Source organism: Eubalaena glacialis, chromosome 17 (genome assembly GCF_028564815.1).
Source record: "Eubalaena glacialis isolate mEubGla1 chromosome 17, mEubGla1.1.hap2.+ XY, whole genome shotgun sequence".
NCBI classification, from domain to species: Eukaryota; Metazoa; Chordata; class Mammalia; order Artiodactyla; family Balaenidae; genus Eubalaena; species Eubalaena glacialis.
In genome coordinates, this window is record NC_083732.1 from 15,286,913 (window position 1) to 15,310,675 (window position 23,763).

The following is a 23,763-nucleotide window of genomic DNA, read 5'->3' on the forward strand; positions in this document are numbered from 1 at the left end:
TGTGTGTTTATGCCTGTGTGTGTCTGTGTGTGTGTGTTCTGCAACTGTGACTTTGTAGTGGGCGTGGGTGTTTCCTGCCCTTGAAGTAATTAAATTTTTTTTGTCAACGAATTACATCAGCGAAACCTGAGAATGAAATATGTATCCTGTGTTTCATGTGCTGGAGCATTTGTATTGCCAGATCTGATCATTATCTTGGGCAAATGGGACTTGACCCTTTTTTTTTTTTGCTAATTGCTAAATTGCACATTATTTTTAAAAAAAGGTTTAGCAAACCTAGAAGGTAACTGGCAGCTGATTTCCTCTGTCTCCGGAAGATGTTTTGCTCCTTCGGGAAGTAGTTTCCCTTACTGCTTAAGATCTTACCTCCTCATTCAGTGAGTTGCGTCTGAGGGAAAGCAGTATTCAAATGTGATCTGATGAATGTCACCTTTTGTAATTTTTGTTTTGTGTCAAATGTATGTTTCAGGACTACTTCACAGACTTAATCACTAACGAGAGCATTAATTACTTCAAAATGTCTAAGAGAATGTATCCCCATAGGCCCATTATGATGGTGATCAGCCACGCGGCACCCCACGGCCCCGAGGACTCAGCCCCACAGTTTTCAAAACTGTACCCCAATGCTTCCCAACACATGTGAGTAATAACCTCAGCTCCGGGACCTGCTGAACGCGGGCCCCTCCTTTGCTCCCCATCTCGCTCCTCCCCTGCACCCCGTTTCCTTCCACGCGGCATCTCCACGAGACAGGAACACTGGCTTCTGCCCCGAGACCGCGGAACAGGCAGACCCTGAACTCAAGGGCTTGTCGAGGTGGTTTGATTAGGAATCACATCAACATTTGTAAGCGGCTAAATGAAAAGAAAGAAGTATACGGGGTGAATGGGGGGCGATTTTGATCAAGGGTTTCCTTCAGTTGTCTTAAATAATATTCACAAACGTGATCTAATAATAATAATGATCAAGCAGTGTGTTTCTCATAGCAGCTGGGTGGCAACCCCTGGTCTGGTTATAAAAACCTGGGTGGATTTCCTGGGCATGGACTGTTGCAGCTTTGCCGCAGATGTGCAATTAGCATTGCTACAGAGGCAGCTGGAGTGGGCTAGCCCGAGAGGCCTTCTCAGGTCACGGCTTTCAAATAACCTGATGTTTCTTTTCAAGAGGAGGGGGTGGGGAGACACAGAGTAGAGGGCTGATGGCATACAGGGACAGGACAGAGAGCAGAGAGCTGTAATACGCCGATCATTCTCACTAGCCAAAGTCGATGCTTCGGCAGCAAAGGACGTGATTTTGATTTTCACTCTGTCCTCACACTTTCTTCTTATCCATTGCAATAATGCACAGTCTTCTACGCAGAGCAGTTGGCTCTGTGTCTGCCTAAAGTTTGACCACCAGAGAGGTAGGGAACAGGGTACTGATGTGTTTCCTTCATCACTAAACCTCCGGAATACATTCTTCATCTGTTTGTGCTTAAATATCATCCCTTTTCATCCACACTGATTTTCTAGCTATGATCCCAGACAGAAAAAAAAAAAAAAAAAGATTAAATATACTTCCTTACGAAAAGAGGTAAGTAACTACGGAAGGCATTCTAGTTGCTTGTCAAGACATATCCCTGGAAAACTTTTTCTTTTTATTCTTATTTTTTATCTTATTATAACTAATAAACTGCTGGGTCCTGGTCAGTGGTACTTAGATCCTCTCTATCGTATCAAGTGACTTAGAAAGAAAGAAAGACAAGAACTGACAGTACGTATGAAGCCAGGGTGGGTGCCCTACTGAGCATGCCCAGGAACTTGGAGGGTGAAAGTGTTTTGATGCATAAAATATTGTCGACAAAGAAGGTTGCCCCAGCATCTGGGGAATACGGTCTGGATGAGCCATTGTGCTTTGGAATCAACCCTGTGGATGGATATACAAGCCTCTGAAAACCTACCCTACGTATAACTATGCAACTAAATTCATGAATGAAGCCCATGAGTGGTGAGTGGCTCTCCATTACCAATCACTTGCAAATTTAGTAACCAGCTGGTTCAGTGAGAGAAAAAGGTTTTTGCAGGCTTCTTCCATGCCCTGGGACCCACCTTTCTCTTTTCTTTTGAGTCAGAAATCTCTCCCTTTGTTGCGTTAGCAGAATCTCAGCCTAAGGTGATTTTCCACAACTGTAAACTTCACTGATGTTTTCCCGAGTTTGAGGACAAGAGGTTGACAAAATGTGTTTTATGGCTCCTTAGAAGTCAGCCTGCCTTTGAAGCTTCAGGGCAAGGTCCTGAGCCTACAGGAAAATCAGCCACAGGTCAAGAGGTTCTGACAGCTCAGCGGCATGCACAGACAGCAGTGCAGGACCAGAGGAATCTGCAAAGTTCTCGGGGCCTCAACAATGGCTTTTTTTAAAAAAAAAAAAAAAAAAAGCATCTCTGATTCCAGCAATTTAAAATTCTATTAGTTCCACAAATATTTATGGAGCGCCACCTGTGACATTGTACAACATAGCAGGGATATAGGCATGAGGAAGACACAATTGCTAACCCTGGAGACCCAATGAACTAGGACAGAGGTTGGCACACAGGGGCCAAATCCAGCTTGCCACCAGTTTTTATAAATAAAGTTTTATTGAAACACAGCCATGCTCATACAGTTAGGTATTGTCTACGGCTGCTTTTGCAATACAACAGTGGAGTTGGGTAGTTGCCACAGATACCATATGGCCTACAGTGCGTAAACTATTTACTGTATGATTCTTTACAGATAAGTTTGTCCTGGTCCCCTGCTCTAGGGGGTAGTGTCCAAATAGCCTTATCAGCAGCAGGCCCAGAAGTAAGTACTGGAGCAGGGATCCCAGGGGCTGTGGAAGTTTGGAGGAGGAAGCATGCACATCTTTTAGAGGAACCAGGAAAACTTCAGGGCCCAGGAGGCATTCAAAGTGGGCCGCAAAGGATGGGCAAAATTTCTGCAGCTGATACGCAGAGATTGGGTAGATGATTTCAGGAAGAGAATATGGCGTGGAAAAGTGGTCACCATGTAAATGAGGCCATTTAAGATGTGACCTAGGAAAGCAATACGGGATAAAACTAGAAAGAGAAATTCACAGAATATTGAGAATTTGTGTAATTTGTATGTAACCATAAGCAGAGAGTCACGGGAGGCCATTTAGTAAAGGTAGAATGACATCATACGTGATTTGATCATTTTCCCATGCAAAGTTTCCATTATTCCTTTTTAATTCAAATGAACCACCTGTGTGCCTTAGTAGTGATTCTATAAAGTGAAATCTGCACATGGCAGAGTGAAAAATTCTCAGGCCTTGGAGCCAAACAAGCGTGGGTTCCTATCTCAGTTGTCCTCACCGAGCCTGTGGGCCGTTTCTTTAAGCTCTCAGAACCTGCATTGTCTCATCTGTAAAATGGTGTTAATAACTAACACCTTGACGTGGTGTCATGAATGACAATTAAAAGAGGCCCCAACTTGGGCCTGGGACACAGAAGCCACTTCATAGATGCTAATTCTCATTGATCCTTTCTGTTAAGACAAACCATAAAAAACTGTTCTTTCTGGATTGGATCTTTCTTGACCTACAAAAAGTGCTGCTTCGTTTGGTTCAACTTAACGTTCAGGGAAAGCAGCTAGAGAAAGGACGAGTTGCTACTTGTCCGTCATGACTTGACAAGTCTGTTGACTAGCTAAGTCCCGCATTGATGAGGCTCTCACACCTGGCTATTCTAAAAACACAGACAGGAGAAGCACCAACCCCGGGCTGTGTTATCTTTGCCAGGTGCAAAATGTGCTATAGGCAAGTGCCAGTTTGGAGAACACCCTTAGCCATAGAAAATGAAAATTCACACAGTGGGTTGAGTGATTCAGCTTCTGTTTGCTGCTGAGCTTGGGGCTTTGTGCACCTAGAATGGGGAGATCCGCTGTGTCTCCTGCAGACCTTCGAAGCCTTGAATTCAGGGCATCTTTGTTGTAAGTCTCCCCGGCTGCCGCTGGAGGAAAGGGCTGGAGAGAGTCCGTGTGTGTCTCTTGTCACTGTGAGTGACTGCCCAGGTTCACAGTTCAGTCCGCACACAAAAGGAGTGAGACAAATTGAAGACAAGCTTTCCATTGTGGCGCTCGGAGCTCCTGAATGGCTGGTTTCCTTAGCGAGAACAGGAGCAAGGCATTCAAGCAAAGGGTTGCAAGAAGTTAAGTGCTTTGCAGAGATATTCGGCAGGCCCTAGGAAAACAGAACAAGAAGCTGTAGGCTCTCCCCTGTCGGCGGGGGGATGCAAGCCATGTGAACGCTTTCCTTGAGGTCACCTTCCTTGGTGGTCAAGCATTATCCAGATGCCTTTCATCCGCCTTGGGTTAGAGCTATCTGACCCCCTCAGCCTGCAGCGAATGTATCGGGTTTCCATGGAGTTTGCCGTTCCAACAAAGGAAGGAAGCCAGTCCAATGTTGAGGCTAGAGGTTATGCCAGCCAGCTAAGAATGAGAACAGATTACAGACGGACGAAGACACTGTTTGATCAGACAGTGGCTCAGCCGCTCCTGGCCTCTGAGAGTTCTGAGGGAGCCTCCGTCATGATAATACCTATAATCACCGTTACCATAGAGCCCTTCACTATGGCTGCGACCCTACTGCACTTCCCAGTAAATTCTCTCCCCCATATCCTCACAGTAATGCTATAGCCTCATCCTCACTTGGCATCGCTTTTCTCTCCTGGCCTCAGTGATGTGATAATATGCACCTGTGGACAAAAGCCTTTATGAGAAAGGAGATTCCATTTACCTTCCCAATGATTCTAGGAGGAGCTCAGACTCCCTGAATACTTTCCTACCAACTATGCATCTATGAACTTAAAAATTTTTTTTGTTCCAATTCAACAGTTCTTTCTTTCCATCCCTGGAAATGTGTATGACTGTACACACACACAGAAACACACGCACACACACGCACACACACACACAGAGGTTCATGTGAAATCTAAAATTTCAGTAGAACAATCCACATCCACTAAGTTGCAGGAATTGTTCTGACAGTGGAGTTTGGGATGGACATGGCATGTCAAAGGGAAAACTACGTCTGTGTAAGCCTCAGAACAGTTTTCGAAACACCTTTGTTATCTAAAGTTGGAAAGAAATGTCTTGCCTTAAAAAGAATTTGCACGTTCTCCCTTCATTTCTTCCACAAATACATAAAAGGATATGCTTTCGAAGATGAGTTTTAAATCCTCCATAAACATTTGTGATTGGGGCAGAATTCATTGCTCCCTTTCCTATATTCCCACTCTCTTCTTCCCTCTCTGTTTACTACATATCCCATTGCACTGGCTGTTTACCCAGATCCCCGAAGTGCAATCGCACAAGTCCAGGGGGCCGTATTCACACTCAGTATCACGTGAATGGTGCCGTGCTGCTAGGCAAGGTCGCTCTTTCCCAAAGGCAGGACCCAGCGGTCCATCTCTACCTCTCGTCTGGTGAGCACAGCTTCTGTTGCTCTAGTTGTACAATACATTTTTGTTTAGCAAATGAGTAAACATGTTAACCCCACCAACTAGCTGACATTGAGACACTATTTTAACTAGTGTGAAAATAGTTGAACAATCAGTTTTATAAATTAAATGGGTACCTAGGGATAGTATAATTCCATAAATTTTTAGATTAAAAAAATGAATACCCAAAGTTTATTTTTTTTTAAAAAAGACCCAAATAGCTTTGCCCAAGTCACATAAGTAGATAGGGCCAAAACTGGAGCCCAAACTCGACTCTCTTGGACCCTAGATCTTTCCACTACACCGGGCTTGTTCAGTACCCATCACAGTCACAATTAATAGGAGAAGAGTTCCCTATGTATGTCTTTGCACAATTAGAATTGGAGTTTGCAGCATCATTGGAAGACTCTTTAAATTAGTTTTATGATATGCCTTTTTATTTTAAAGTTTTATGATATATCTATAATCAAGATCATTTGGTATTATCCTGCGTGTGTTCAAATATTACCCACCTAAAGACATTTGAACTCAAATGGGGAAGATCTCCAAGAAGTCAATTAAATTAAATAAGTTTAATTTTAGTGAAAGCTGAGATGGTGTGGCCTGGGAGATTAAGTCTAGAATTTCCAATTTAATGCTTTGAGTGTGTGCATCTTAAATCTGTACAACTAGCTTATTCTGGGAATCGAGACCTATTTCTCAGTGAGTAATGATCCTGCTACCAATAAGGGTATTAGGAGTTAGGATTTTTGTTGTCGTATGAGACTAAATAGCAAATGAAGAAAACACATGTTCAAATACAAAACGCTTGAAATATATTTATTTTCTCTGGGGTGACAGCAAAGACCATCAGTGGTACAAATGAACTGCTAAGTTCTTTGCATTTCCCCGCGAATGGGTTTAATATATGACGCATGCATTTCTTGAAACTATTTCTGTGCTAGTAAGAATTATTCCCCCTAAACAACCACCCATCAAATAGAAAGGGGACATGATTGATTTTCAGAATTCTTATCCCTGTTATGTCAATAAGCAATACTAGCAAGAAAACCAAAGCCCGGGGAGAATTGGCATTGATGGCAAAGGTTGAACGTACAAGGCCAGTAGTCTGAGCGAACTGCAAGCTCGTACACTGAGCAATAACTCCAGACAAACAATGACTAGAGAAAAGCAATGTGCAGGGAAGCCTTGCTGGGCAAAGCTCACGTTTTTAAGTATTGGAATAATCTGTTGAGGGTTACAGGTGCCTTCCTGAAAGTTAAGAGGTCTGGAGAGCACAGTTCTGGGCCAAACACGTATCTGAACAAACAACAAACCAGGCACATGTGACTGTAACTCTGACAGATTTTCATTTTTTGAGGTTTTTTTAAAAGAAAGCAGCAAACTCAAAAACGACAAGTTGGTCCTTTGTCCTCTCCATTTTCAGGCAAACAGCCAGTGTTATCTACCTTTTTGAGGATGCCTCCAGTGTGCCCTGGAGGGTCAGACTTGATTCTGTATTTGCAACAAACATAGACACACAGCAGCTGGTGGGAGGCGTCTGAATGGGAAACAGAAGCAGCTAATATTTTCTTTTATTTATTTTTTATTTATTTATTTTTGGCTGCGTTGGGTCTTCGTTGCTGCGTGCGGGCTTTCTCTAGTTGCAGTGAGCAGGGGCTACTCTTCGTTGCAGTGCGCGGGTTTCTCATCGTGGTGGCTTCTCTTGTTGTGGAGCACGGGCTCTAGGCGTGTGGGCTTCAGTAGTTGTGGCTCGCGGGCTCTAGAGCACAGGCTCAGTAGCTGTGGTGCACAGGCTTTGTTGCTCCGCGGCATGTGGGATCTTCCTGGACCAGGGCTTGAACCCGTGTCCCCTGCATTGGCAGGCGGATTCTTAACCACTGCGCCACCAGGGAAGCCTGCAGCTCATATTTTAAATCAGGATGAAGGCTAATGATTTCAGGACTTACTTTTTATAGAAAGAAATGTATGGATCAGTGCTTTTAATGATGGGGATTTTGAGGTGCTTGTTAGGGACGGCAGTTCAGTGTGACGTCATGGAGGGAGCAGGGGTCCCAGCATGTTCTTTCAGGGCCACCTCCATACGCTTTACTATCTCATTTGTAAAGTAGGAGTAAGATGGCCTGCCTTCTCCGGGCTGCCACAGCAAGCAGGTGAGCTGTGATGTGATAAGCTCTCTCCCAGCTACCTGTAAGTGTGGGTGTGATGTGGTCACAGCGTTTGTCCTCTGGAGTCACTGACACCTCTTTGAAGCCTCACAAGAACTCTTTGAAATCCTTGCTCCCATTATAGAGATGAGGAAACAGAGGCCTAGAGCAAAAAGTTGCTCTAGATCACACACTAGTAAGTAACAGGACTGGGATGAGAATTCAGGTCTGATTCCAAAACATTCTGGAACAATTGGATATGTGGTTTTCCACTGTTCCCTAAAACAGTTACTTGCTTCTCTGTGGCTCGTGTGCCAGCCAACAGCTCCAGGCTCTGTCTGAATAATTGTAAGTCAATTCTTAGGGCGGCAAGCCTTCATTATCCCTGGGGGACAGAAGGCTGCATCTTCCAGGAATTTGGCAAACCCCAGCAGGAGGCAACCGCAGGTCTTTGGCAAAAGATCACTTTTCAACAACACTGTCAGTTCCAGCGACCCCCAACCTTCCACCTGCAAGTCCCTTAGCAGCTGCTGTTCTGTGGGAAGCAGTGGAAGCCAGTCTTCCTTTAAAAGGCAAATGCTTATCCCCCCTCCCCCCCCTGCTGAGATCCCACCTGGAATCTCATCCCCAGAGCAGGAGGGGTCATCTCCCACATCCAGAAATTAAGAAAAACAGGGGATGGGGGAAGAACAGCTTTGACAGCGGACCTGAACTCTCCCTTTTAATATAAGCCAGATTGAACATATGTCATTCTGTAAATCCGGGAGTCCAATTTGAGGCTTGTAATTTGCTGCAACCTTCCCTGTTCCTCAAAGCGAGGTGGATGGAACCCTGCCAAGCACTTGAAGGTAAACGGTGGAGGACGTGATTTGCCCACTGTGAGCCTGCCTTTCGGTTCCCTATTGTAATTTTTATCTGTGTTGAGTTTTTGTGGTTTAAAAAAAGTCGACTAGATTTATTTTAAAATTAAGGCAAACCAACATCAAAGGCAGTAAGAGGAGCTGGTTAGGTATTATGAAGAAACCCCATGTAATCTTTTGTAGCCGTATTGTTTTTCAGGGCACGTATCAGTAAGTGGTGAGGGACCTTTTGTGACCCACTTGCTCTATTTCTCTGACCTCAAACTACCCCCATGGGTGAAAAATCTCTTTCCGCCGGGATTTAGAAGCCCCCTCTCTCCACCTCCTCTTCTGTCTCTTAATCTAATCCTGTTTGTAAGGCGACACGCTGCGTGAAGAATAAGAAACATGGGCTTAAGTCCCTTCCTACTGCCCAGGCCCCTGAGATACAAGAGTCAGATTTGGCCCATGGTGCAATTTTAGATATGAAGAACGCTTTCAGGCCAAAAATGGGACCATTTGGTTCATGAGGTGTCTACTTGGTAAGGAGACGAAAGTTAATGTTGAAAGTTTCTCTTGAAAAGAATGGCAAGTGATATCTGAAAGTTTGTTTTTTAATGCCATGAGATTTTTTTCAACCCATATCCTTATATAGAATACATTTTTTTATTGGCTCATGTAGGAAACTCAGGTACGTCTTCTGTTCCGGGCACTTTAAAGTGATAGATAGATAGATAGATAGATAGATAGATAGATAGATAGATAGATAGATAGATATAGAGAGATAAATATAGGTAGAGGGGATAGAGATAGATGACAGATAGATATAGATAGATAATAGATAGATAGATAGATAGACAGATAGATAGACAGACAGATTTGTTGTTCCTCAAAACAACTTTTTATTAGAGATGCTCTTATCCCCATTTACAGGTGAGCAAATCAAGCTGCAAGTGCTTTTCCCACCCTACAAATCTGTCTCTTTAAAGGGGAGTTAACTTACACTTCTGAGTGTGACTTGTACACTTTTAGGGACAGTGTCTCCTGTGCTCAGTGTTATATTGGCATTTGAGCTGTGGCATTTCTGCTGGTTAACCCGCATCCTTACAGATCATCAGGGTAACTTTTTGCACCAGGAAGACCAATGGTACCAAAACAGCACTTTCAAATATTAAAAGAGAGGTGCTGCAAATTCACTGGCAGAAGAAAATGTATAGTCACAGGTGGCATTTATAGAGCCCTGTGTTCATGGAAACACCCCTGTGTACAATCATGCATCTCAGAAACTCCAAGTTCCCCCATGTGAAATTCCCTCCTTGATGGAACCACTGGAACACGGTCGAGGCTCCTGGACTCACCAGGCTCACAGCGACTGATTGTTTCTCTAGTTTTATAATAAATGATGCCACAGGGTCACCTTCAGTCGTCATTATCCACCATCTTTCACTGATAGGATCCTCCCCAGAACAGAGACTGGTAATCACATTTCTCGATCAACATAGACTGTTGCTTATTCTGTGAGACTGGCTATTTGCACAGTTGTGGTTCATATGAAGAGCAATCTCAGATGCAGGAAACCCCCCTCATTCTACTTTCTTTTCATTTTGTTAAAGCGAATGGGCTTTGGAACCAAGTCCTGGGTTCTATTACCCGCGAATTTTATTAACCTGAGAAAGTTATTTATCTTTGCTAAGCCTTAGTTTTCTCGACTGTAAAGTAGGGATGATAAACCTATATCCCAGAAGAGCTGAGCTAATTAAATGAGTCTATGTGAATAAAACACTTAGCACGATACCTGACACGTGGTAAATACTCGCTAAGTTTTTAATATTAAACAACGCTTATATGCTTATCAGCTAAGGAAAAGGTTCAAGTACATTATAGTCTGGCGGAGAGGTCAAATGAAAAACAAACATTTCTCACTGTGAGAATTGTTCTAGCATAGATACGTTCTTTGGGAGTGTGAGGTAGCAACATCTAATGGTCCAGGGAGTTGGGGAATACTTCAAAGAGAAGGTGACGTGCTTTGTGCGGCCCCAAAGGAAAGTATGGACACCTCTTGGATCTCTGCAATAGATTAAATATAGGCTTGAACCACCTGTCCTAGAACAACAGAACCCACTTCCCTATAGTTAACAAAAAATTATGCCCTGCACCTATATTGATTTGTCTATAATGAATAGCTCTATTGGTAAGCATGTATATTGCCGTAGACTTGGTTATAATTCCAGCTAATCCAATTAAATTAATGGTATCTATATACAAGGTTAGGAATGAGGAAAATTCATAGAGACTAGATATGTAAGTAATCCATAAAATACCCTAGTAAATTCAAGAGAAGAAAATGTATTGAAATTTTGATTCCTCATCATTGCACATAACTTATTAGTGACTATATTTCATAGCCTAATTAGCAATAAAATTTTACGAGTTAATATCACCATGAAAACATTCCCTTTTACATTACTGAGTTTTATCTGTAGATTTGTAACATGACCACAACCACGTTGACGTGTTTTTACACATTTTATTCAAAGGACCCAAAGGAACTTGCACTAATTAGATTTTTAGCTGCCAGTCTTGGTCATATAAGTTTGAATCCACATACCTTCAGAGGACTTGTGCTGTTTGGGGTGGTGCAGACTTCAGATCTCTATATAAACACAGAGAGATGTATGGGAGAAAAAAATACTTTAGCAGTGTCTAAATTATCTTTCCTAAATGGTTATTTCACAGCCTTTAACTTGAGATATGTCTCTAAATGGCTAAAAAGCGTATGTAGTAAGACTCCTTTCTGGATATTTGCAGAACTCCTAGTTATAACTATGCACCAAATATGGACAAACACTGGATAATGCAGTACACGGGACCCATGCTGCCCATCCACATGGAATTTACAAACGTTCTACATCGCAAACGGCTTCAGACTTTGATGTCAGTGGATGATTCTGTGGAAAGGGTAAGCACACGAACTTGCCTCAGTGACAGGTTTTGGTCCAGCTCCCCTTATGTAGACCCATTCTTGCCAATCCTGTTTTTGTAGTTGTTGTTGTTGTTTTTCATTTTAAGAGAAATGAAAAACATTATCTTATCTCGTCCCCTTTCTATTACCTCTCCATGCTTGGTTCTTGTGGAGCCAGTAGCAAAGAGGAGATACAAATCAAGACATCATAAATCAAGGGCTATAGCCACAAATACCTTCAGGAATTAAGCAAATAATGTAAATAGCTAAATCAGATCCAGTATAAGGCAATAGGGAATGGTGGGGCTTGTGGTGAACTTGAAACTAAGTGCCCCCATCTAAAGCAAGGAGCAACTACTCAACTTCAACTAATTTTTGTTGTGTAAGAATGTGGATCCAGTATCAAGTCCTCTGACTTCTAAAAGAAGCCAGAAATACAAAAATTTTATTTGAAATTTCCTGAATTTTAAAACATAAGCCAAACAAGACATGCCTGAAGGCTGGGTCTAGCTGGATCAGGCTCAGAAGTCGCCTGTTTTTAACCCTTGATAACTAGATATGAGTGATGATGGTCAAATTTGCTTTTAAATGGACTTTTCAAAGTAAAACCTTAAAGTTTGGTGGTGGAGGTTGTTTTGTGGGATTTTTTTTTTCCAAATAGGCAAACAAAACCTTTAAATAGAACGTACCAGACTCACAAAAGTTACCTATTATACAAAATCAACTGTGTTACTGGACTTTTTCCCTCCAGGATTTCAGGCAACTGGAAAATGTGGGTAATGTACATGTTTGTCGGCCTTATTAAAGCAACTCTTGCCTTCTAAAAATAATGGAAAAAAGGTTTGGGTGAAATCATGGCAGCACTGTTGTCATCTTGCGCCATCACAATTGCTTCTGACTGGTGTCTGTGCTGTGTTTCAGCTGTACAATATGCTTGTGGAAACGGGGGAGCTGGAGAATACTTACATCATCTACACTGCTGACCACGGTTACCATATCGGGCAGTTTGGACTGGTCAAGGGGAAATCCATGCCATATGACTTTGATATCCGTGTGCCTTTCTTTATTCGTGGTCCAAGTGTAGAACCAGGATCGATGTACGTATTTCTCTGTTTCCCACATTCAGCTGTCATAACTCGTGTACGTCTGAGATAATTCAATTACCAATCTCAGGCTCTGGTTTCCTTTCATCCAAACAAAAAGGGTGCATGTAGGCTGGTAATTTAGAAGACAAAAAACTCCACCCCTCCCCCACCTCTGCCACATGTTAAATTAACTGAAGTGTACTCTTTCAAGAGAAAGGAAAAATAACTGTATCAGTGATTAATTTTCTCAAATTTACCAGAATGCATGAGGCTGTGCACACAGACACAGAACGTGATCTTTAGGGACATCACCCTTACCTTCTTTGAATCTTTTTTTTAAAAATAACCAGTCCTTCCTCTTGTTTTTTATTTTTTAATTATCACTAAAGAATTTTTTAAAGAAAATTAAATTTTAAGAACTTTAAATAAAGTTTAAATAAATTTTAAGAAAAGAAGCCTGAAGGACTGGAATTCCATTTCTGTCACCTTAAGCAAGTCTCTGCATCCCTTTGTATCTAGATATTCCCATCGTAAGATCGGTTTCATATGCCCTACCAATCAGAATGTTTTGTGTAACTGTTAGTAGAGATAGAGCAGGTGCTGCCCGTTAAAAAGCATCTGTGAAAAACTTCTGATATTATTATGGAAGCAATAGGCAATATTCAAATGGAGGCAACTCAACCACTTAAATAAATGTGTTTTTAATCATTAAAAGAATGTTTTGTGTAAAATGAGATCTTGTACATGAACCAATTATGGAAAGAGTGAAAGGAAAGAGTGCAAGTAGAATTCAAAAGCTGGAATGATCCTTAAAGACCATCCAGCCTGGACCCCTGATTTCACAATGAAGACGCTCCACAGACAGGGTAACGTGCCTCTCTCAGAGTCCCCGATCGTGGAGGTGGCAGCCTTGGGGCCCAGATCCCAGATATTCTGAGTCTCATCTACGAGTCTCGTCCGCTGCTGCATTCCACTGCATCCTGGGGAGGAGGGGATGGCAGTAAGAGGGACTTCTTTGGAGAATGTTATCATGTCTCTCCAGATCATTGGAAACCCCTGGGGAAGTGTCAGATCTAGAGTGAGAAGGCTTTATGTTTGCAAGACTAGGTAGCATGGATTGAATTCAAGTATAAAAACCTTGTGTCCTTTTTCAGAAGGTTGATTTCGAAGCCCTAGTTCAACAGAGGAGTGGTGGACTGTCGGGTTTCAGAAGAAAATACACAGCTTACAAAAACCAAGTATCAGGCCACAATTTGTCTGGCAGTGTGGCCAGAGTTCAGGGGTGCAGGCATCTCTCCAGCCCTGTGACAGCCAGTTCGTCTTTCTCTCGGCCCTGGTTGCTGACCACTCAGGCACCTCCCAGATGCAGCCACCATCCCTTGGGGACCAGATGAGAGGCTGAGAAGCAGTGAAGGCCAGGGAGTCCTGGGATGGAGAAAACAGCCCTGGTGGCACCCTCCACTGGTGCTGGGTCTGGGGCGTGACCATCTGTCCCTTTGCAGAGTCCCACAGATTGTTCTAAACATTGACCTGGCCCCTACCATCCTGGACATTGCTGGGCTCGACGCACCTCCTGACATAGACGGCAAGTCTGTCCTCAAACTCCTGGACCAGGAAAAGCCAGGTAACAGGTGCGTCAGTTTTCTTCCCCTGAGCCAGCCCCGAGCACATTGGCTTCCAGAGCTGGGCAGCAGCTGGCAGAGGTAGAGGCAAAATACCCTTTGCACCTGAGGATCACCCAGAGCTGAGACTTTCTTGGCTTTTGTGAATAGCGTATTAATGGAGATGCAGTCCTGGTGTCCTGGTCTGTGGGAAGTGAGAGGTGTTGCTTTAAATAAACTGTTAGCACAGATCCGTTTGGAAAAACGTCCAAATGCCAACAGTAAATATTATTGTTTTGCTTTCAGGTTTCGAACAAACAAGAAGGCCAAAATTTGGCGTGATACATTCCTCGTGGAAAGAGGGTAATTATTGGTTCCTGGGGTGCTTCTGGGCACCAGTCCTAGTGGGCAGCTCTCCCTGTTGGGAATGTTTTTCCCCTTATTTTGGTTTACTAAGTGTGCAGATTTCATAAACTTAGTCATAAGACTGAATGTTTGCGACTCATCCTTCCCTGGCCAGCAGAGGAATGATTGTTGCATCAGAATTGCAAAGACGGGACCACAGCCCTTACATGCCTATGGATTGACAGTTGCATTTCTCCACCTCGCTTCCTAATTGGACCAGTCAATTGACTTTCTCAACCTTCTTTCCCATCTTCTGCCTGACACCCTTTTCCTTCTTTTCCTTATGTGCCTTTACTAGTTTTGACGAGACAAATAGATGAGATTGTAGCTGTTCCTGAGTCACTTCTGGGTTTGCCCTTTTGATTTATAACGCCCAGTGCCTTTGTTTTCCTCCATACTTACACTGAGCGGGAGAAAAGCTTTTCTATCATTGCTTTTTAACAAAAAAAGAACTTTGAGCCTGGAAAGCTAAACGTTTCTGCCCAGAGTTTTGAAATGAATGATTTTGGAGGAAATGACTCTTCCTCCCCTGACCTCTCATCCTCATAGTTTCCAGCTTGTAATTTTTTGCAAAGGACTCGTGAGATTTGGGGTTCCTGTGGTTTTACCCTTGATATCAATTTCTTGCTGTCTGGAGAATGTGGAGTCATGTGACAGGGAAGGAAAAAGAACAGGCAGGTCTCAGCAAAGGTCATTTCAGATCCCTTCTCACATAAGAAGCTTTTCCCTTTCTGTCAAAGGAAATTTCTACGTAAGAAGGAAGAATCCAACAAGAATATCCAACAGTCAAATCACTTGCCCAAATATGAGAGGGTCAAAGAACTGTGCCAGCAGGCCAGGTACCAGACAGCCTGTGAACAACCTGGGCAGGTGAGTGACACAGCTGTTCTGCACCATGACTCACATGCTTCTCTAATTCTAACGTAAAATATTTTCAACATGTCAAATAATGTACATTTATGTATAGAGAATTTCTTCATAGCAGTCATGGAGTGCTCACTGTGACATCTTTCCCATGACTGAGCAGTGTCTAAGTGGTCCAAGCTGGGCCTCCTCATCACTGCTTGGGCTTCCTCCAATTAAAAAAGATGGTGCTCTCAGAGGGAGACTTCCAAATATCCACCCAATTAGCCAGCATCCGTTCAAGATATCAGACATATGAAATGGATAGTCCAGTTAGAAAGATCAGAGACTGGTTCCATCTGAGGAGAAACCTCCATCCCTGGGGCCCCTCCTAATTGGTCATCAGGAAGCGTCGAGAGGCAGCTTAATCAAGATCTTGGGTAGATGACTATGTATAAAATAGATAACTAGTGAGAGCCTACTGTATAGCACAGGGAACTCTACTCAGTGCTCTGTGGTGACCTAAATGGGAAGGAAATCCAAAAAAGAGGGGATATATGTATACATACAGCTGATTCACTTTGCTGCACAGCAGAAACTAACACAACATTGCAAAGCAACTATACTCCAATAAAAATTAATTTAAAAAAAGAGATCTTGGGTAGATGCTGAGCCTCTGGACAGTGAATCACCCCAAGAGATTGGGTCTCCCCACGCTGACTAAGATCAGATGTCATCTAACCCAGAGAGGAGGACAGAGTCTGTGACCAAGGTTGAAGAATGAAAAGGGAAACCGTATTCTGTTTGATTATTGTTTCTACCTGTGCTCACAAAATTTCTGACATCAAATATTTCATTAGAATGAATCCTCTTCATTAATAGAAATATTACCAGGGAATTCAGGGCTACCCAGAACACCAACTATTACCAATAAGAACTAAAGAATTACCGTGTGATGAATTAACACAGATCTGTTTTTAAGGAAAGTGAGAACATAGGAACACAAGTTATTTTAAGCACTCTTGATGGAAATCTATGCTAGCTGGGAGAAATACACTATGTCATGATGAGATGGACTGAATTTCTGCCTAAGTCATTGAGATTTAGAACAAAATTGGAGGAAAGAGAAAAATAACATTTATCGAGCATTTGTCTTATGTAAGACACTGCACCCAGAGTTTTATACACATTAGCTCAATTTAATCTTCACATCCGCTGAGTGAAGAAGGCATAGACATCTTCATTTTACAATCTGGGGATCCATAAGTTTTCTGATTCTAAAACTCCAGCCACTTGCTGCTTTCCAAGGTAAATTTCATTAACAAGGTGAAGAGAAGTTCAATTCTTCTGTGAGTCTTTTTTTTTTTAATTTATCTGACCTCTAAATAACCACACAACTAGCCAACACCAGTCCAAGGTATCAGACACATGAAATAAATAGCCCCGTTATTATTAAAATGGCCTCACTCATTATACTCTATTTATACGGCATCTAGCGTATTGAATAGATGTTCATAATGAACTACTTGACCCTCATATGCTCTGAATTTCCTCATGCCTTTTCACACACAGGAATCCCTTTGAAGTGGAAAAAGGTGAGGAGGGAGGGCTCTTGAAGGAAGGGATAAAACCAGGCCTTCATGGCACTCTGGTAAGTCAGATTTCAAGTGCTTAGTGGAGAAGCTTAGACCTATTCATTATATTTCAATTTGAAGTCTTCAAATCCTTCTTATGGAAGCTCTAAGTAGTATTATGATTAAAGTCTCAGAATTGTTTTGTAGCTCTAAAATGATTTTTATGAGCCAGCCTCAATAGACTAATTTTACTTCTATTCAGGAGTTGGAAATGTTCGGTGTTAAATATATCTCATGCACGTTGGTGATCTTGTTACTATTTCAGCCCTTTAAGTGGCGAGACTTATAACCCTTTGAGAATAAGATACATGGCCTACCTTTCAGTATACAGTTTTGCAAACCTATCCATATGGCTTGCGCTGAAATTTTAATATATGTCCTCAAGGGCAAATGCAATATAAACTAGATTATTGGCACAAGTGCTTCACTCATGTGCTGAATGCCAACTATGTTAAAAACTTCACTTTGCTTTTTTATATTAATAGTTTGCTAAACTTGTTTTGCCCCCATGAAATGTTTTAATATTTGGCTCCCTGGAATTTTCCTCTGCTGCTTTATTTCTCTGTTAATCAGTCTGAATTTGGATTCTATCACATAAATATATGAGAACTTCTCAAGGAACAATCTCTTTGAGAAGTGCCTGAATTAATGGAGCAAAGAATTAGACTCTGCCCAATGGTGATTTCTTTCTATAGGTGGTGCTCAAACCATAGCTTTAGAATCTGAGAACTGTGAAAATTTTGAGCCTCTTCAAGGTAGTTATTAAATCTGTAGGTCTAACCTGACATAGCTGTATTCTATAAATCTTTATATGTTGGCCTTTTGCTCTTTTATCTGGCTCCACTTTGAAGATTATCTTTTTAGTTACAATATCACTGACTTTTAGAAGAAAAGAAAAAAAGTCCAGAATAATGAGATTGTTCAGGAACAAGGCGACAGCTAAGGCTAGAGCTAACTTGCTTGGGTTTCCTTCCCTTGACATGGGTTTCACACATGGCTTGTGCCCTGCTTCTCTTCCTCTAACCAAAGTTAACTGCCTTCCTTCAAAGGCAGCACCATCTTGTCTTTGGTATGACCCTCTATGTGGTGTAGAGGAAAAATCAGCACCATTAGCCCCATTCCCTTCACTCCTAATCCCCAAAGAAGCAGGGCACCGCCCCCTCACCAGACCCCCGTGCCTGGTCGCCGAAGGATGGTTTGGGGTCAACATGGATGCAGGAAGTGGAGTAAATAGGAAAGAAGAATGTGAAGTTCAAAGGTTTGGGTTAGAATATTGACATCCACTACCTTTCGGTTGCGTGTTCTTGGACAAAAAACTTAATTTCTCCTGAGTCTTGGGCTTTCTAGCTCAAGAAAGAAACTTGATCTCTGTCTTTGGAGGAGGAAGTGATATCATGTATGTAAAGCGCTAGATGAGCTGTAAAGCACGTGCAAGCGTTGGATTTTGGGTGTTACTATTGTTCCAGGCCATCTTACCTGTTGTTTTCATTCCTATGAAGCCAACAGGCAGTTAAAATGGGCCAGGATCCCAGACAGTTGGCATCACTTCTCCACCACGTGAACAAAACAACCAGCAGGGACTAATTAAGACAGCACGGACATATTTGCATTACTTCCATGTTCCTGAATTAATACGAGGCTGAATGTGAATTCCCACCACCCTCTCAGCTGGCGTTGCACCCCCAAGCGTATTTATGTACACACTACACACTCACACATGCACGCATGTATGCACACAGGCACCCACTCGTGTACAAACTCAACTTCTGTCTGAAGACTTTGGCTCAACAGAGAACATAGGAGTTACATAAATGAGAAATTCCTGGGCATTCCATTTTGAAGTACATTTTATATATTCTCTGTCATTTAAGAGGAGAAAGCAACTTGTTTTCTTTTTATAAAGTAAATGTCATGTCCTTTTGTAAAGTTGTTGAATTCCAGCATCTTTGTAATTTAGTTTGCCTTTCTACTATTGTATCAATACAAAATAAAAAATCCGTTGAAATTCTAAAAGGACCCCAGCATCAAGCAAAGGAAATTAGAATGTAGCATGTTGAGTGTAAGCTGGTTTAGCTCCAGGATCTATGTCGTCATCCCGAAATTATCCCTCTGACCAGAGGTCCCTGAGACCCTTTGTGACCAGCTACAGAGCAGGAATAAAAAGACATTTGCCAGTAAGTTCTGGCTAGAATTGTTAGTGTGCCAGAAATGGGCTGCCTGTTTCCAGAAACTCACTGACCCCTAGTTAAGATCACAGGATGGCTTGTAACCATCCACTGACCCACCTCCCCCTGCCCTGGCTCTCCTGGTTCCAGAGAAGCTGGCCAGAAAGACTGAGCCCCCAGTGCCTTGCTCTGGCTGAACTGTCATTTGCACAGGAGCCCAGTGTGGAAGGCAAGCCTCCTCCTCTCTTCAGCCTGCACTGAAGGATGAGTCTGAACAGTTGGGCATCTACCTAGATGCTTGGCTTCTTTGCATTTTTCAAAATACAAATCGCAGGGTTAAACATCAAACCGTATTTAATAATGTTCCAAACAAGTCAGAAACAGACAAACGTTAAGGACAGACACTTTCTCCATCAATTACGTAATGTGGGCCCACCTTATTTAATTTTTGCTCTCATTTCCCAATACGCCCGCCCTGTCTCGTAAACGTAACATTCTCACCTGCATGTAGGTTGTCACTTCTGTCTTCCCAAGTGCCATTCCCTCAACCGAGGCCCACCTGCAGCCTCACACTCTGCCCCAAACCACTCTCCTTTTGTATCGGTGTCCTCATCCATTGGGATTGCATCCTGGGTCCACTGCTTGCTTGGCATGTGACCGTGGGCAAGTTGCTTAACCTAACTCTGCCTCAGTTTCTTCATCTGTAAAATGGGCGTAATAATAGTACCTGCCTCCAGGAGTTACTGTAAAGATTATAGGAGTTAAATATATCAAGCAGCTGGAGTAGTCCTTGGCACATAGCAAGCACTCAGCAAATACTAGCTATTGATTGTTAGCCAAGGTCAGTCCACCAGTTTTACTTTCCCTCATTTGCAAGAACCATACTTCTTCCAGCATTCCAACACTGACTTTTACAAATGGTTATTCACATTAAAATCTAAAGGAGGAAACATTTTCTGTCTCTTCTGCTATTCCCTCTCCCCTTTCCCCTCCCCATCCCATCTTACCCCATCTCAGAGAAAGCAGGAGATAAACCTCCTCAGCACAAGTAACTCTATTTCGTATTTGTGAGAAAGTTTGACAATAGCTTGAGTTAGTAGCAATTTGAACAAGGATGCTTATGTGGTCTTATATTCCCCAGTGTTGAGATGAAAATTCTTTTTTTTAATTGAAGCATAATTGACATATAACATTATATTAGTTTCAGGTGTACAACTTAATGATTCGATATTTGCATATATTGTGACGTGATCGCCACACTAAATCTAGTTACCATCCATCACCGCACAATTAAAAAATTTTTTTAATGCTTTTTTAATTGTGGTAAAAGTCACATAATATAAAAACATACTATTTTAACCATATTTAACTGTACAGTTCAGTGACACTAAGTACATTCACATTGTTGTACAACTCTCACCATCATCCATCTTCCGAATTTTTCACCTTCCTAAACTGAAACTCTGTCCCCATTAAACACTAACTCCCCATTCCCCCTCCTCACCCCACCCTGCCCCTGGCATCTACCAATGTACTTTCTGACTATGAATTTGACTCTTCTGGGTACCTCGTATAAGTGGAATCAAACAGTATTTGTCTGCACCTAATGTATATTGGAATGCATTTTTTAAAATTTATTTTATTTATTTTTGGCTGTGTTGGGTCTTCGTTGCTGGGCGGGCTTTCTCTAGTTGCAGCGAGCAGGGGCTACTCCTCCTCGTTGCGGTGCGCGGGCTTCTCATTGCGGTGGCTTCTCTTGTTGCGGAGCACGGGCTCTAGGCGTGCGGGCTTCAGTAGTTATGGCACGCGGACTCAGTAGTTGTGGCTCGCGGGCTCTAGAGCACAGGCTCAGTAGTTGTGGCTCGTGGGCTTAGTTGCTCCACGGCATGTGGGATCTCCCCGGATCAGGGCTCGAACCCGTGTCCCCTGCATTGGCAGGGGGATTCTTAACCACTGTGCCACCAGGGAAGTCCCTGGAATGCATTTTTAAGGTTAACTTAATATATGTCCTGCAAACAGATGGTACCTTCTTTTTTCTTCCCCCTGTGCTCTACAGTAGGCCCTCACCAGCCATCTACTTCATACATAGTAGTGTACATAGGTCAATCCCAAATATTTTTTCCTTGTGATGAGAACTTTTAAGATTTATTCTCTTAGCAACTTTTAAATACGCAATAGAGTGTTATGAACTGTAGTCACCATGCTGTACATTACACTCCCGGGGACTTATTTATTTTATTACTGGAAATTTGTACCTTTTGACCCCCTTCACCCATTTTGCCCACCCTCACCCTAGATGAAAATTCTAAACACATGTCCACATGCAGGTAACTGCTTTCCATGATGTTGGCACTGGCTTAAAGGATAATCAGGTTATCAGAAAATTACTGTATTGTGGTTGCATCTCAGAGAATATGATTTGACCCGAATTAGGACCAAATCCATGTAGTAAGACGTATAATCATAGAAAACTAACGTGCATGTGTACATGTGTGTAAAATTAAGCTTTCATTGCAGTGTATCGTCGAACAAGTTGTAGCCAAAGTTTTTTTCTTCCTCATGAAAATGGGCATACGTAGGTCTAAATAAGAATACAGAACATTCTTAATCAATCTGAGAAATATATACAGTTCAAAACGTAGAAACTATAACGATCCTCTAGTGGTCACTGCAGGAAAGGGAAGTAACCGAAGTGCTGTCACCATCTCATACGATGCTGAGCATTTTACGTGGAACATTCTACACCTGAAAACTCTTCTAAAAAATAGATATTATGCCCGTCGTAAATATGAGTTTCAGACAGGAAAGGAACTTGACCAAAGTCGCACAGTTAGGAGGGTGACAAGTCTGCATTCAAACCAAGATCTGTGTGATTCAAAGCTCGCGGTCTCCCCACTAAATACTAATTACTATATTTAAGACAGTTTGCAACCAGGGAACAGTAACTTGCCCAAGGACTGGATAACCTTTTTAAAGGTCAGTTATAATAGTTCTGCTTTGGATTCATGTACTGCATCTTTTCCTCAGAACTCCGAAAACACTCAGCCATTTATTCTCATGACATATCCTTAAAGCCAGGAGGAGCAAGTATTATTTTACCAGATGTGGAATCTGGAAGAACAAAGAGATTCTGCAGTTTGCTCAAGGCCATAGAGTTAGCAGCAAAGGAAAGTTAAAATTGAGGTCTTCAGATCCCTAACCCAATACTTATCTCCATTAAAAATGGCTACCTCTCATCAAGTTTACATTAGATCAAATTCTTTAAATAATCAACTGTGTGTAACAAAAATAAGAATAAAAATAATAGCAGCTATCTTTGTTGAGTGCCTGCCATGTGCTAGGTTCTTCCTGTGTGTTATCTCTAGTGCTCATGACCCTGCAGAAACTTAGATTGTGTAGCTGAGTTGCCCCAGGCCCCATAGCAATGTGATAAAGCTGATATTCAAATCCAGGCTTTTCTGGCTTGAAAGTCCAGACTTTCCCACTAAGCCACATCAATATGGGTATGAAATGCCACTCCCAAGTCCCAGGCAGAATATAGGTGATATTCACTACTACAAAACCCTACTCCAATAAATGAATTATGGTGGCACTTTAGGTTATTGTGAACATTAAATGAATAAATCTTTACATAAAGCACGCTACACCAGTACCTTATATCGAGTAAGAGTTTAATAGGTGATGATAATGTGACATTTCTCATTACGTTGGATTCCACCCAAAGAGCTGCACACATGATTCCTTGAACCAAAATAGCCAACCTTCTCTTCTTCATCAGCTGTGATTTACCTTAAGTTACATATAATCCATCAAAAACACTAAGACATAATTATTAAATGGAGTGATTCAATGCTGAACTAACTTCAGGGAACGATTCAGGAGTAAGAGACTTGGTCCTTGCCCTTCATCCCAAGTTTCAGTGTAGTTGGAAAGGCTAAAATGAAATAATAATAATTTTGGAATTATTGAAATAGTTTTATCGAGCGCCTCACCCACAGTAGATGTACAGAAATATTTGCGGAATAAATGTGCGCTAAATTATCAGCACAGACTCATACGTCAGAGAGGCAGGAGGAGGACTGAGGTGGTGTCCCAGAAATCAGAAAAGGAATTTGCAGGAGTGAGTGGTTGGAGAAGATGGACAAAACTGGATCTGACCATTAACTGATTTACCGATAAAGTCCAAAAACATAGATGAAAGCGAGGCAGTGTGCCATCTGTATTTCGGGAGGGCGCTGACTTAACAAAGCTCATTTCTGAGGCTGATTCCACGTCGCATTAGCCTCGCCTGAGCTCAGGCTCTCATCTGACTCTGGCAACTCTTCTGCAATGCAAAGTCATCTCATTATTTGGAGCCTGTAAATGGCTTGCAACGTGTTTCAGAGCAATTCTTTTAAAAGTTCTCTTTCTCCACCTCCCTCTATAAACTCTCTAAGTAAGATGACCGTTTAGTTGCCACTATTTCCAGGTTTGATTGCTCAGCCATAAAAACTGTCATGATATCGGACACTAAGATGACTGTGGCCAGTGTGTGGTAATTACATTTCATTAAAATTCCTAGTATGCTTGCTGCTGAGGTTTTCAAAGCCTCTAGATAATTACTCTATCTA

The 23,763-nt window shown here is 42.2% G+C and overlaps 1 protein-coding gene across 6 annotated transcripts in view; it reads left to right on the plus strand.

Annotated features, from left to right (window-relative positions):
- SULF1 (sulfatase 1) overlaps positions 1-23,763 on the plus strand; it is a 161,107-nt gene that overhangs the window by 112,219 nt on the left and 25,125 nt on the right. For all 6 annotated transcript variants that reach the window (XM_061171316.1, XM_061171318.1, XM_061171315.1 and 3 more), the window contains 6 exons: positions 470-639; positions 11,267-11,417; positions 12,342-12,517; positions 14,008-14,136; positions 14,413-14,469; positions 15,252-15,381. In XM_061171316.1, the coding sequence (XP_061027299.1) occupies positions 470-639; positions 11,267-11,417; positions 12,342-12,517; positions 14,008-14,136; positions 14,413-14,469; positions 15,252-15,381 (813 nt within the window). The remainder of the gene's footprint in view (positions 1-469; positions 640-11,266; positions 11,418-12,341; positions 12,518-14,007; positions 14,137-14,412; positions 14,470-15,251; positions 15,382-23,763) is intronic.